Below are 15,921 nucleotides of genomic sequence, written 5' to 3'. Positions count from 1 at the left end.
TCCCGAGGGGACGATAATCTATACCTCATCTTATCTTATCTCATCTCATTCTATCTGTACCTGCGACAGACTCAGCCCCTGAGACTCTTTAACCTGCCTCTTCCAAGTCACACTTTTTATTTGGCTTCCCTTGCAGATATTTTTATAGCCAATTAATTTCATGGATCTATTGAGAGCAATAAAAATCAACAGAATGTACTTACAGGTACCACGTATGTTTCTGGATCTGCTCTAACTGTAAACAAAAAGTGTGGAAAGAAGAAAGATTAGCATCCGTAACTCATTTTAACATTTAAACGGTGACATTTTCCAACAAAATGCTGCTCAAAGCATGCACCATGAAGTGCATTAAAAGCTCCTTTTGGCGGGATGGTTGCAGTGCCTATCGCTCTGTTGTTCACGGCGTTTTGGCAGCGTACCGTCAGCCTCTTGGTGGCGTCCACCTCGATCATGCCCCGCAGCAGGTTCTGGCAGTCTGGAGGTATGAAGTGCGGCATGTGGAACACACCGAGCTTCACCTTCTCCAGGAGATTCCTCAGGTTGTCGTCGTCGAACGGCAGGGCGCCCTGGAGCGATGCAGGGAGGAGTTATAGGAGTTATATTATTATTATTGTTGTTATTGTTATTGTCATTACTTTATTAATGCATTAATGCATTTTTTATTTATTTCCTTTATTTAAACAGCTAAAGTCCTGGTCCCCCCCACATACAAGACAAATTTGCTGGTAGAATTAAATGAGATAAGTCAAGAAGAGAAATCCTATTGTCATTTTTCGTTTCATTTCTTTTGTTGTAAATTTTAGTTGAACATATTTTGTAGAATCCCCTTAAAATGTAACTCTCGATGCAAGGTCCAGGTTTAAAAGGACATTTCCCTTTATTAGAACTTCCCGATGCCACTGACCATCATGGTGTGGAGGAAGCAGCCGTGCCACCTAATTACTGACCATAATACTGGGGTTTAATCTCGGGGAGGGACAGCTCTCGGTTTGTGAGCTCCCTCATTAACGTCTCCTCCTGTGGACGAGTTTATAAAATAACGACCGACGTTGATTCTGCATCGGAGGAGCCTGCCAGATGGCTTAATCCACACAACAGAGACCGCGAGGAGAATTACCTTCGCATGACGACGCCGCTGAGCGCTCCGTCGCAATCAAACACGAGCGCGCACGCCTTACCCATACAAGCGCACGCCGAACCCATACGAGCACACGCACATCACGATGGACTCTTGATCCGCTGTCGTGTACGACTGTGCAAAGGAGACAGAAGCTGAGCTCCAGTTTCAGCGGATGATCCATCGCAGCTACAAAATGAAGGAGCGGCTTCGGCCACAAACTGCATCCTCAAAGCATCAATCTGAGGCGGTTTGAGCAGCTCACACCCCCCTGAGGGCAGGAAACTACCTCTTCCATCCATCCATCCCTCCATCCATCCATCTATCTCTCCATTCTTCTAAAAAGGAAAGAACTTAAAACTGCAACACAAAGGATTACGATGGCCTCTCTTGTTGCTTTTGGTGACCGCACTAATTCAAACATCCCACTTCATGAGGTAATCCATAATAATCTCATGCTGAAAAGAAATTCCTGTGTTATGCTAACCCAGATAAAACCAAAGCAGCCGAGGAGGAAAAGAAAAGATCTGCCGTCAGCGCCTGTCACAGCTCAGCTTCTTGTTCCGTCTTTTAACCCGTTTCTGTCTGAACGCCGTGTTTGTTTGTTGAATCGCCCTCCCCCAAGGATAAAAAAAGTAGTTTTGAATTGGATGTGCTATCACTCCGGTGCGTACCGTACAGTAGCATCGTCTATCTTAAAAATAGGAAAGCTGCCAAATGATCAATCATGAGAAGTAATATACATCAATAATCATTAAGACTTGCCTGTGACCCCCATCAACAGTGAAATGTGAAAATGAAAAAACACAATATGTACTGTAAGTTATTATATGAATTGGACCTAATTTATACCTATGATTTATCCCTTGTTATCCGTGTTCATATTATTCCATACATGTTTAATTATTCTGTACAGAATTATTCACAAGCTACATCTGGACCTAAACTCCTACAATCAACCCACACTCAGTACTAGAAACCTTACCCCCTGTTACAGCCTTTTAATGCATCGTTGTTTGTTGGTTTTTAAGCTTGTTTTTATTATTCATCTTTTTGTGTTACTTGTCCAATTGTGCAGCGACGCACCAGCCCCGTAGCAAGTCAAAATCCTCGTACGTGAAAATAAACGTGTGTAAATAAACCGATTCTGAATCTGATTTCACTTTAGATTACAGCTTTCCATGAGCCGAATTTGAGGCGCCATGAAGTTTTATATCATTTTGTCCATGAACTGAAGTGGCTGGATCGTAATAAATTCATTTTTCAGAGTCAGTGCTGTTGGCAGCGTGGCTGTCACGCTCACACACAGTGACAACAAAACATACCGTTTCAGATTCAAGTTTCTATTTAGTTTTCCCTGAAGCTTGAATCATGCTGCGCACAGCTGCTGAATATAGAGTACTACGAGCTCCTTTAAAGAACATCATTATCAGAGTGAAACTGATGACTCCGAGGCCCTGGAAACTCTGCGGGACGCCACAGTTTGTCCACCAGGGAGGTAAGCATGTCCTCCTTTTAGTTTAGAACTTGTTTAGATACATGACAGATTTCCAAAACCTGGACAATGAAAATGTACTCATTTTGACTGCTGCCTTTGCTCCAATCTCTATTCTCAAAAGTATTGATTTTTATCAGAGATGAGCGATACGGCTGCAAAGGACGTCCAAACCTAACCCTTTATTTACGTCAGGAAAAATCCGCTGAAAGTCAGTGAAATGCATCCATGAAGTGATTCATCACTCCGGTCATTTATTATACATCCCAGTTTTAATGTTTTATTGCTGCGCAATGTGTACTTTTCCTTTTCGTATCCAGCTTCCGACCCAGCTTTGTAAAAACGTCACGCAGAAAGCCAGGGAACAAGCAGCCCGTGTTTGATGAGGGTTTCCTTAATAATGCAGACCATTCTCCCTTCGCTCTAAAGGGAAGTTTTGCATATTTTCATATCTAGTCACAGTCTTCCACAATGATCTGAGATGGATTTATGCAGATTATCGTTTCAGTCCAAAACCTCAACACAAAATGTTTTTTTCTTTCAAAGGTATTAATACTTTTTCCTTGGTCTGTTCAACTCCTCAACAGTCACTAACCTCCTTTAGAAACATTGTAATTCAACTACGCACTGAGGCACTGAGGTTCTATGCACCTTCCTACTGGAATGACATGAATGAAAAGTCTGATGTGTGTGTGTGTGTGCGTTTGTTAACTGAAAACAGTTCTGTAATAAGCGACTGAATTGTATTGTTTGTGTTTTAGTGTAAAATATTTTAAAATTTTTAGGTCTTGCAAAATAGATCTTCATCTCAATTCATATCATTTATATAAATAAATGTAGTTATATTATCTTATGATATATATATTATATATATATATGTATATATATATTATTATTTTTAAATATATAAAATATATATATATTTAATGTATATGTATATACTGTATATATATTTTACATTGAAATTCCTTTACAATTAAAAAATATCTCTTTCAGACGGGTGAAAGATAATAAGATAATATGATAAGTTGGACTGATGAGTTCCCAGTTTATTTTCAGGAACCGTGATGACACACGTCACTCCTCAGTCATCGCCACGGCAACAGCAGCCCTCACTCACCACTAAAAGTGCAAAGAGGATGACCCCGCAGCTCCACGCATCTGCTTTCCGCCCGTCGTACTTCTCTCCCTGGTCGCCGAGTCAAAAAGAGAGATATTAGACTCAGATCAGAGATTACACACGGAGCTGATTGAATTCATCCTCCAGTTGGAACCCACAATGTGGCACGCTATTTCAAAATAAAAGAGTGTCCAGCGTTCCAGTAGCGATAGAGTAGGTGGTGGGTGAGAGAACAGAATTAATAGAAAAGCTAAGAGCGGCGTGACATAAGAGCCATTGTGGAGGGAATGGAACGGGATCTGTGTTATGAAAGAGTGAGGGATGCTGTGACAGAGGAAAACAGAGAGCTAGAGCGGTAAAAAGAGAGTGCACTTACCCTGATAACCTCTGGGCAAGCGTAGTGAGGAGACCTGGGAGGGAGAGAGAGAGCGTTATGAAGGAGAGGACATAGTGCATCACGCACGCACGCACGCACGCACGCACGCACGCACGCACGCACGCACGCACGCACGCACGCACGCACGCACGCACGCACGCACGCACGCACGCACGCACATACACACACACACACACACACACACACACACACACACACACACACACACACACACACACACACACACACACACACACACACACACACACACACACACACACACAGCCAGCAACTACAGTCAGCTTGCCGCACAATATGATTCACTTTTTGGGACAAACTTCCGTAGGGAGGCTCCACCAGGAAGTATTACCAAGAAATGAGAAGAAAAGCCAAAAAAAATTATATATATATATATATATATATATACATATATATATATATATATATATATAATTATAATATTGTCAGTGAAAGAAACAGTCTGAGTATTTTCTTAGGTTTTGCAATCAGTATCTAGACAGACAGACAGACAGACAAATAGACAGATAGAAAGATAGAATGATAGATATATAGATAGATAGATAGATAGATAGACAGACAGACAGACACAGACAGACACACATGTGTGCATATTTCTGTGGATATGTAAATATGATATCATTTCCTTATTGGGAGGAGTGTGCATCTGTTCCCATCTTGCCTTTATCCTGTAAATAACTGAATAATCACACGCTCTGCTAACAATGTTCTGGAGCCGCGCTCGACACCGTGTGCGCACTGTTTTATTCATAAGAAATGAATCACGGAGCATGACTACTCCGACACGCAGTCGGAGCGTTGCTTCGGATGCCCTCGCTGCCTAAACACACTTCTCCGTGCAAACATGCACTTCATCACTGCCAGTGTCATGCGCAATTATGATAATAAATGGAAAACCGGTCAATTTGCGCTGCTCAAAAACAGTTGTGTCAAAACGCGCTAACCGCAAACTAATTATAGCCGAACAGTTTCCATCATGTTTGGCCGGAGGCGATGGATTGGCAGTCGTTTCAGCGCGGCATTTAATAAATTCCATTAGTGCCATGTCAAACTGAAGACTCATTGGATTCTTCACTCATGGATGGTATTTAGGCGTAGCACCTGATGGAGCTGCTCCCCGCCCCCCATCCTTCGAGGAGCGAGTGGGAAGGTCCCGCTTCCTCAGCGCGTGGGCCTGGTTTGAGCTCCTTAATCCCGTACATCTCAATTGATTCAGCGCCGGAAATCGATGTGACGGGCTGCAGATGTGATTCTTTCACCAGACAGATGCGTCCCTGTCGTGCTGACATCGGCGCCGCGCGTCACCGAGGCGTTCGCACGTTTCTACGTCGCTCAAAGGATGAATCGGCTGCACCAACACACAGCAGGAAATGACCACGTGGCCAGAGTAAGGTCACTGGTGTCAAAGGTCGACACGGCCATCGTGCTGGCCTGGATTCATAACTGGATGGACAAGCCGATGAAGGGAAAGAAATGCAAAGGCGGAAAAATGCCAAAGTAGTTGTGGCGAGAGGAGTCATCGTGCAGTAAACTGCTGTAAATGCTACTGATTCCCTCATTTATTAAGTGATGGATTTATGATTGTTTGGGATTTCACAACACACGCGAATATTGGCCACACCAACATCTGCAATTGTTGGTGGATGTCAAATGTTCTCAACCTGAATGAATTGGACCCGATAGCGCACGTCACATCCACCAACAATTGCCAACGTGAGCAGCTTTCTGACTTCCTGTCTAAACTCCTTCAAACACTGGGTCATTAATCACTCTGTTTCTATGCGTCTGTTTCTTTGAGTGTAAAAACACTGCAGAACTGAAAACTCGCGAGAGAGAGTGCACGAGAAGTTTCTGCACGTGCCTTTGCTTAAAGAGCCCCCATACGACGCTCACCCGCCTCAAACCACGGTGAGCTTGATGGATTCTTTACCGTTTCGAAGAAGGTCAAAAAAAAGGCCAACACAGACGGTCCGGGACGCGGGGCCCCACTCACCCGCAGCTGGTCTCCAGCAGACTGTCCCCGACCTGCAGAGACGCCATGCCAAAGTCTGCTATCCGGATGTTGTTCTTCTCGTCTAGCAACAGGTTCTCCGGCTTCAAATCTCTGTGGCTGGAGGATCCCAAACAGGAGGGCAAGACCAGTGAAGATGCGGAGGAAAGGCAGAGAAAGAGAGAGTAGAGAAAGTTCATCGGAGTTAAGACGTTATGCAAATGAGCTGCGGCCGGGGTCAAGCAACGGCCAATCAGAAGGTAGCTGCATTTAAAACAACTAAGACCTCAAATTCATGTTTTTATCTTTACTCAATAACTCAGCGTTTGAGACACTGGGAGGTGTATTTCCCTAATTTCCCAGGGGCTAGGCTAGTTGATTCCATCTGCAGCCCTGCATCGAGCTAACACAGTTACCATGCAGCCCAATGCTTTCCCAGTTCTGAACACGACAGAATGAAATTGATATTGACCTTCATCTCAATCTATATATCTATAGAGCATTGCGTTACTGTAAGATGAAGAGAATCGCCTCACGCCAGCGAGCATCAGTGGCTGCCTATGGAGGGAATATACATAATACACACACTGTCCATGATATTCAAGTGTTAAACGATATAAAACTATTTATTCAAGATTCAAGAGGTTTATGGGCAAACTCACTCTCTCCAAAATTTATTCTTAAGCAAGATTGTGTCCCATCAGATTGATATTACAATTAAATCGCATGAATATCCACCATGACTACATTGGCAAAATAACCTGTCAATAAAAATGTGTATAAAAAAAAAAACCTATCAGTGCATTTATTGGCGACTGCATTCGGTGCTGCATGCCGAATCGGGTGGCATATGACCACCGCTCGGAGCGCAGGGTCCACGCTGCGGGTCCCAGCTCTACGTGACGGAGCCGAGTGCGGAGCTGGAGCTGATGAAGGGCTGACTCGGTCCCAGCGTCCTGTCTTCCGGACGTCGCCGGAACAGAGAGCATCTGCCAGGCTCTTCAAGCCGCACCATTTGATCTTAAACGGCAGGAGTCGCCGCCCTCCCTCTTTGATGTGGACATCTCTCGGACGTCGTGTGGCAGGTCACGGAGGCGGAAAAGATCCTCTCCGAGATGAAAAGAGCGCCGACATCTGATACTGACGAAGAGCCCCCGAAAACGGAACCGGGGATGGAGCCGGCGTCAAGCGGACACCTGGGTGTGGACTCATTATCTGTTCAGTCACATAAAGAGTGCCAACACACCGAGACACCTTTGGCTGTTGGTTTCCATGACTGACAAAATGGTTGTCCATTTAAAATAATCTTCTAATTGTGTTACAATGATCCTACGTAATTATATACATACATATTTCCATATTCCAACCTGTTTGTCCCACGAGTAAAGGAAAACAAATCGCCCCAGGTCCGGTCGTCCAGGGCAGCTGAGCAATCATGTCGGGCGCTGCATCAAATTCCCTTTCGTCTTTTCACACCAAATTATCTATATCTCACGTTATGTTATCAATGTCACATATATATCACACATGTTACCTATTACAAGGCGAGTCCGTTTCAAACCCTTTCCTCCAGTCTCTAGTGCTCGTATGAAAAATAGGCTACGCAACGCGCAAACCACCCAATATTCTGTCATCACAATAAAAAATACCCCGGATATAAAACATGTTTTGAGTGTTGAGACATCAGACTATCTAACCATAAAGGAAGGAATCCGTCCCTGTCTGCATGTCCTTCCATTAGCGCCACGACCTCTCATCCGACTCACTTCACACTTGGCCGCTGTATCGCTGGGGACCCGGGGACGTGCAGTGTCCAGTTTGGTGTGATCGGGACACGCAACATGTGTAATGTTAATAACCTTTCCATAAAGAGCGAAGGGCGAGCCAGCGGGGGAGGCGGGGCTTCACCGCGAGGAACAGCGAGCCAGCGGGGGGGGGGGGGGGCTTCCCGTGAACGCGATCGGCCCCTTCCGAACAGGCCTGTTTTTTGTGCGGACATGCAACACGTGTTATATGAATAAACTTTGAATAAACAAGCGAACAGCGAGTTTAACCAAAAGCGCGACTTGTGTGGTGTGTGGGCGTGGCTGTCTGCCACCCCCTGCTCCTGGCTGCCCCCCCAGTGGAAAGACAAGCCAGGACGTGTCAAAAGCAGAGATCTCCCTTCACCGGCCACCTTTTGAAAGCGTGTGTGTGTGTGTGTGTGTGTGTGTGTGTGTGTGTGTGTGTGTGTGTGTGTGTGTGTGTGTGTGTGTGTGTGTTCGGCGCTGCACGAGTGCATGCTTTGTGGTGTGTGTGCCATGTGATAAATAAAGAATTCCCCCCCCGTGAGACAGAGTGTATTTCCCCTGGTGTTTTTTCAGCAATGCTTTTTTCATGAACGGGCATGTTTTGAACGGGCACGGCCTTAGTATGTGGAAGTGAGCCAAGAGTTTACACGTTAGTTTTTCACACGTCTCAAAAAGCCCCGCAAAGCAGCGTGGGCGTGGTGGTGCGCGGTGCGGGGGACAGACCATATGGAGTGGCTGTGGCAGAAGTCCAGGGCGGAGATGATCTGTCTGAAGAACTTGCGAGCCTCCTTGGGAGTCAACCGGCCTTTCTTCACCAGGTAGTCGAACAGCTCGCCCCCGGAGACGTGCTCCAGCACCAGGTACCTGCGCGGGGTAGGGGCGGGGTTTAGAGAACACCTTCAATCATGACATCGGCTGTGGAGCGTCGCAGGGCTCTGCCGTGACTGCAACACTGGCGCCCGTGCATGCGGAGCGTAAATCACGGAGAAAATCCCCGAACCCGCTGGCGTGACTGTCTGCGATGATAAAAATCCATTTTCTCCGTCCATTTGCCTAAGTGACAGTCCTGATCCCGCATCTCGAGCGGTGAGCCTCATTTGCAGTGGTCTCCAAAGCTCCGTGCCAGCTCTTCTTCCAAGATTTATGAGCAGATTAGAGGCTCTGCTCAAGCATTTACCTGTCGAGAGCTTTTTTCTTCTTTATTTATTTCTTTTTTTTTTTAATTAGAAACACGTTCATGCATGATTTGCGAGTGTTAGATATATATTTTTTTTTCCCCACACCAAACACCACTTTCCAACCGCGATGACCATCCCTCCCTGTCGCTGCGGCGCTAAGAAAATAAATTCCAGCTCCACTTGATAGCGGTTGGTGTTATCAATTATTGAGCAGAGCCTTAAGCTGTGTCACCGCGGCTCCGGCACGACGGAGATTAATGCGCGCAATAAAGCAACGACATACATTAAAGCTCCGGGTTCGCAGGGAGCGGGTTAAAGGGAAGGAAATCAACGTAACATTAAACGCCATCGTCAAATGCCTCTGCTTGGAAAAAGCTTCCGGAACTTGTTTTCTCTTGTTAAGATAAGATAAGATAAGATAAGATTTCATTCATCTCCAAGGTGTGATCTGACCTTCAATCTGATGTAGGCTCAATTAACCGGTACTTCTTTCTTTCTTGTTAATAACTGTGGTTGCGGGCTATTAAATACTCATTAAATTGCAATGATTAAGAAAGAAATGTCTGTTTTTTTCCATATTTAATGACGGATTTTCTGTTTAATGTTTATTTGTTGACTCAATGTAAACATAGCTGCCATCTTGTTCCATTAGTGGTGATGTTGAGAAGCCGTTAACACATTCCATCGCCAGCGTCTCGGGGAAACCGTTTACCGGAGAACAACTCACGTTTCTACAAGAGGGAAAATTGGATGCTGCAGGTTCTGCCTCGCTGAACCCTCGGGCCAGGCGGTTTTAGGATTGCCAATGGTAAAAATTCCACGAGCGTTCTGACTTATAATCAGCCAGGATGGGGTGGAAGTCACTCCCCTTACTGTGGATTTGGTACTTGTACTTTTTTAAGTATCTGTAACCTGACTCACGGTGACACCTGCATTTGTACTGAAGACGGATGAGTAGACAGGACAGTAGTAGTAGAAGAGGAAGGATGTAATAGAATCATTCACCGTGTACTACGTCATGTATCTGTTCTGTCAGATTATCAGGAGCCTCCCGAGAAATGAGGAATCTTATCTCCAACGGTCTCTTTTTTTCTATGTTGGTTTTATGGATATCATGTTTGTTTGGGTAAATACAGTGAAAACTTTCCTTCAATTCCGTAATTCACCTTTAAGAATTGATAATGGTACGCAAGGTTTTTTTGTTTTAATTAATTTGAGTTTACTAGTTTATGCTCAAAATCCAACAAGGCTTAACTTTTCTAATCCACCCATTACATTGAATGTCATGATTTGATTGCAATACCGATTAATGTCGGACTTGTTTAGACAAGTTTCGCGCTATTTTTTAAATTACAGGCATTTAAATAGTAAGTAATGCTTAGTAAGTATTTTTTTTATTAAAAAATAATATTTAAGTGATTGAATAATTAAATTATTATTTTCTGTAATATTTTCATTTAAATGAGGTAAAACGTTGCGAGAGTAATTGTGTCTTTACTTAAGTAACTTCTTGCTTCTGTTATGTGCAGCTGAACACACAGTAACACATTGTACTTACAGATATTTTTTATTTTCGTACACGTCGTGCAGCTTTAAAACGTGGGGATGCTCTATGAGTTTCAGAATGGCTATCTCCCGTTCCACCTGGGTAGAAAGAGAGATAGAGAGAGATAGAGGAGAGAGAGGGAAGCAAAAATTGAGAACAAGACATGTATGTAATGCTGATTTTGTAGGACATCCTTGCCGTCTCAATGGCCAAGGATTAAACACTGAAACTGTGTTTGAGTTTGTTGATAGTCACAGATCAGACGTTCAGGGGCTGAGACAAAGGAAGATAAAAGGAGGTAAGGAGATGCATAAACAGACAGACAGCCCAGAAAACCTGAAAAAAAACCATCCAAGGAGATCTGCAAGATGTCGACGGATATCCTGGCGACAGCAGCAACAAAGCAACAGAAAAGACTGAACATCAGTGTTTCTCTGAGAGCCCACGCGCGCCGGCGACCAAAAGCGGTGAAACAATGAGGTTAGGATGAGTTCAACCAAGCCCCCGGGGTCTGGAGGGGGCTTGGTCCAACCCGTGGATGACTTATGAAGACGCCTTGGAATCCTCATCTTTGCATTACATCAGGAACGCCCACTGCACTTCTTCCAGTTGTGTCGGTCCAGTGGCAACCGGACGAGCGCCGTCTCTTTCCAGCGGAAAAGGGACATTCACCGCACGGTGCGATAGCCGGTGCAGCTGCTTCTACCCGTGCATCATTCAAAATTTTGGATTTTAAGTGTAAAAATACGCCACTGGTTGCGCATATAACACAAAGTAATGTGTGCGTGATGCAACAGGTAGGCAAGTAAAGAACATGCTTGAGGGCATGATGGCTTTTATGGAATTGCTCAAAACACAAACTGACTGAAAGGTTTTCTTCAAAGTAATGCGTGAGTGAAATCAGGCAGAAATCTGAGTTTTTTGTGAATGCTTCTGGGATGGGAAAGTAACCAAAAAGCCAGCTCCAAAGGATGAAACCTGACAAGCACAAAGGAAAATACAATAATAATAATAATAATAATAATAATAATAATAGTACATTTAGAAAATTGGAGACATTTAAAAAAGGCACGCATATAAAACTGGTGCGTGATTGATGCAGGTTATTTAAAATGCTTGGAGCGTGGTCGGCAAACAAAGGATCGCTTTTTGATACTTACTTAACCTTTAAAAGATCCAAAGTCCCAGGGCGAAGATGCCAAGCACAAGAAGATAATGTCTGTGATGTAATGAGCTGATATGATATTTTGATGGAAAGTCGACGGAAACTCGGTGTTACATGAATGTGCACTGCAGAACAGGGTCAACTCAACGCTGGAAAAAGCTTGAAACCAATGGGATTGAACATTAATATTTTGTCAATATTTCCAATTGATGGAGGACTCTTATCGCCCGCAGGCAGCAGTGGAACAGACAGAGGCAAAGCAATAGCCTATCAGTCGCCATAGATTTCTCTCTTTTTTTTTTGTCGTTCTTTGTCAACCAGCGTGCACAGCAGTCTGAGCCGTGCGCTGCGGTCCCTGCTCAGGTGCAATATGACAGCGCTGAGATGCCGGATGCAGAGCACAGGAAACTGGAAGAAAAAGGAAATTTCCGCTCCCATCTAAGTCGCCAATCCACCCCCCCCCCCCTTTAATCTTTGGCCTACTTGCTTTCCCCAAACCAGCCTCCGTCACACCAGCTTCCCCCTCCATCGCTCTCATCCGACCGCCGTCTCCCGTGGAGGAGCGGGGGGGGGCCGACCGGTTTCCAGCGGGACTCAGACTCAGAAAAGAGAGAAATAAAAAAAATATAAAAAAAACTTTCCTTCACTTTGTTCTCTAGACTTTCATCTCAACGCCTTTCCTGCCTGCTCGCCTATTTTTATTTCTATTTTATTTTTTTGCAGCCTAATCCGTCTCTAGCCTGCACCTCAGCCGTACAGCGCCGGTTAGGCCGGGAGCCTCTCCAGGTTCAGCCGCTGCAAAAAGGCTCGGCGAACTCCAGGCGACGAGCTGACTGGAGCAGCGGGGAAGTGGCCATCCACCAAGATATCAAAATATCCTGCCTTATCTTTTCGTCTCCTACATTTATATGCTAAAGCAACGAGCTGCGGGAGGCCATGCCGTACATTGTCAGTACCGCGGGGGAGGGAGAATAACACTGTCTGCAAAGCGGGTCTGAGAGACTGATTGACTCAGTTTATCTGCACAGCATGGCTCCTTGTTTTTGTTTAGTTTGGTTTTTCTTTTTCTTTTGCTGTTCTATAATTCAGTCCAACGCATCATATCATTCTGCTAGAGCCGAATGCATGTTCAGCACTGAGGTTGAACGCGCCTACTTATTAATGCTACCGGATGTTTTACTCCGCCTTTATCGCAGCACCGTCCCCAAATTCGATATAAAATGGTGACAATTTCAATTGACATCTCCAGTGAACACGCTTCTTCTCTCTCATTTCCAAAGTGGTGTTGATCATGTCTTCACGGAGCGGCTCTGAGGAAAACCGAAAGCCATCCGGTTGTCTTGTGACAGCGGCGCAAACAACACCACCACTTGGAAACGCCAGGGGCGGAAAGTTGAGGAGTCGTTCTGTTCCCACTTTAAATAAATAGATAGATCATTTAATCATATCATCAGTTGAACCCACGTGCCCTCTCAGGTTTGGTGCATTGATTCTAAACACCAGCTTCGAGCACGGCTAAGCCAGTCGGACTTTGCGAGCGGGACCATCCATTTTACAGGGAACAATATTCCCTCGACAGTTTGGATTTATGACTTGTATGTATTTGCCATTTAGAACCATTAACTAACGGCTTCTCACAGTCAGTACACATTAGAATGTTAGCCCGGTAATACTCCCATTATTAATTTTGTTTAATCTACGCTGGCACATTTATAATTGATATAAAATGCTACAAAAAAAAAAAAAAGACGCAGACAGGGATAAAATCTTCATTTGGAAGTGACCTTCTATCGTTTATCTGTCGTTTGCAGACATACGCCTGGTAATCCAGTGGATGAATCCCCGTCCTCTCTTCAAACCCGAAGCGTGGACCATCAGTTCTGAAGCAGGCTGAGCTGCATGAATCACCAAATACATACCAGTATAAGGCTTGATACCGCTATACAAATCTCTCTCCAACTGCATATTCCATCTGATTGATGTGGCAAGACGTGATCATCGACGCCCGTCGGTTTGAGGATCCAATCAGGGCGGGGCCGTTTTTATTTCCAGAGAAAAGGAGCCGGAGCTGCCGGAGCCGAATGTGAGAGGTAAGTGGCCTAAATGTCCCGCTCACGTATTTTAATTCCTGCAGCTGCACCACAGCAGCAGATCCCTCCGCCATCAAATCTCATTAGGCTCTGTCACCGACGTTAGGCAGCGCCGCGCTGCACGCACGCACGCACACATAGACACACATGCAGGTACACGTACAATCTAGTGGGGCAAAGGGTAATTAAACACATGTACACGGTAAACGGCCATTAGCCAACCTCCAGCCCCAGCCCTCTCATATGCAGTGCAACACTGACGTTTATTATGCTTGATTATGACCCATATGGCATGTTAATGTGTAGTAATAAAGTACCGGGGGAGACGGGGGGAGGCATAAGATGCACACCCTGAGGAATGAGGGGTTGGGGTACCAGCGTTTGCATGTTCATTTGCAAAAATACATTATATAAAAGCAAATAAAAGCACTGAGATAAAAAGGGGATTAAGAAATTTAAGAAGCCCTGACATTTAGACATTTAGGCAGGACTCGAACCCGCACCCGCTCGTCGGAACTCAAATCCAACTAGAGACTCAGTCTGAGTTTTACCCCGAATAAGAATCTTAAAACGGAGGAAAAGACATAGATAATCGGTCAAAGCCCAATTTAAAATGAAGCCGGTGTTCAAGAAGCCGGGGCGGCTCACCCGACAACCTGCCGGTGAAAATCACCACCGGGGCGGTGTTTGAACCACCCCGGGTGGCATGTGAAGCCTTTGTTCAACCGCTGCCGGTGTCGGGGCTCAGGCTCTACATCCGAGCCAAATCCCTTGGCTACGAGTCCTGCTCACGCTGTTCCCCGATCACCTCGATTACCGCAGGCTCATCCTCCCGGCAGAGCGGCATTAGTGCAGAGGATCCCAGCCCCGTTCGTTATCATTAAGAAGGCATTAACGTGTAATATTTTCCCGAGGAAAACGTTAAGCCTTGCGTAATGTGGAATACGCTGTGAAGGGAACGTCGGTGCGAGAGTTGTACGAGCGGTCAATACGACCGGTGGTCGACCCACGACGCACGCTCCTGCTCGGAGCTAAGCATGGACTCACCGGGTGCCTATTAACCTAACGCCCACCCCTAGTGGGTCCAGGATGTCCACTAAAAGAACTTGTTTTTGGCACTAGAGGACTAGAGAAGTAAAAACAGGATTGGCCCTTTGGACTGCTGTATGTACTGCAGCTTGCTGCGCGGCGGTCGGATGAGGGTGGTCAATTTAAAAGACTCACCCAGGTTCACACCTAATGATAAAAAAAAATATATATATATTAAGGTAAAAAAAAAACATCCTTTAAGTAAGAACTCGGTTTTAACTTCCTCTCCGTCTTCTATCTGCCACTGTCCGGGTCCCCACAGCCTGGTTTAAAACCCAAGTCAACACACCCACACCCATCCAATCAAAACCTCCCTGGGAAAACTCTGCGAAAACAAATCTGTTTATTGGGAGTGTGGAGGGTGTCGCCTCGCCGGGTGTGAGTCAACGTCTCAGCGCTCCGTGTGAGTAAGTGTGTGACGAGCACGCCAGGACCCGGGCCGGCGTCCATGACAGGGATGGGGAATTATAAAACAAAAGAAAGACACTGGATGAGGACCCGTACTGAATAAATAAAAATAACTCAGAGCTTTTGTTTCTCCTATGTTCAGTGTTGTTTCAAGCGCTGTTTGCAACGGCATCGGCGGCTCCCGGCGCCAGCCCTCCGTTCCCTGGTTCGTGAAGCCATAGACTCGGCAGATGGATGGTGAATCATGGCTCTTGGCACATGAGTGTATGTCAATTCCACTATGGCAGCACAGATACGCAGCGACTGAAGGACGTGATTCACTCCGTTCAATGGAAAACACACTCCGCTCTGGTTAATGGGGCCTGTGACACCGGAGTCACAACAAAGAGACGATCTCTGGCCCGGAGAGCGCAGATTCTGCATCGCGCAACATTGAACATTCATCAACACACGCAGGCTCGCGCACTCTCACAGACATGGAGTGACGGACGCGCGCGCACAGCGACATATTCAGCTGG

General features: G+C 45.5%; 1 protein-coding gene across 1 annotated transcript in view; it reads right to left on the bottom strand.

Annotated features, from left to right (window-relative positions):
• The window catches only part of LOC307227750 (serine/threonine-protein kinase BRSK2-like), a gene marked incomplete at both ends in the record, with an annotated part of 94,408 nt that overhangs the window by 23,055 nt on the left and 55,432 nt on the right, over window positions 1-15,921 (bottom strand). Inside the window, 7 exons of the mRNA XM_079997173.1 lie at window positions 204-235; window positions 420-566; window positions 3,733-3,801; window positions 4,109-4,142; window positions 6,141-6,257; window positions 8,651-8,791; window positions 10,664-10,749. Of these exons, the coding sequence (XP_079853299.1) occupies window positions 204-235; window positions 420-566; window positions 3,733-3,801; window positions 4,109-4,142; window positions 6,141-6,257; window positions 8,651-8,791; window positions 10,664-10,749 (626 nt within the window). The remainder of the gene's footprint in view (window positions 1-203; window positions 236-419; window positions 567-3,732; window positions 3,802-4,108; window positions 4,143-6,140; window positions 6,258-8,650; window positions 8,792-10,663; window positions 10,750-15,921) is intronic.

This window comes from Zeus faber, assembly GCF_960531495.2.
Source record: "Zeus faber genome assembly, chromosome: 3".
NCBI lineage: Eukaryota > Metazoa > Chordata > Actinopteri > Zeiformes > Zeidae > Zeus > Zeus faber.
This window is presented reverse-complemented; position numbering and strand designations above follow the sequence as displayed.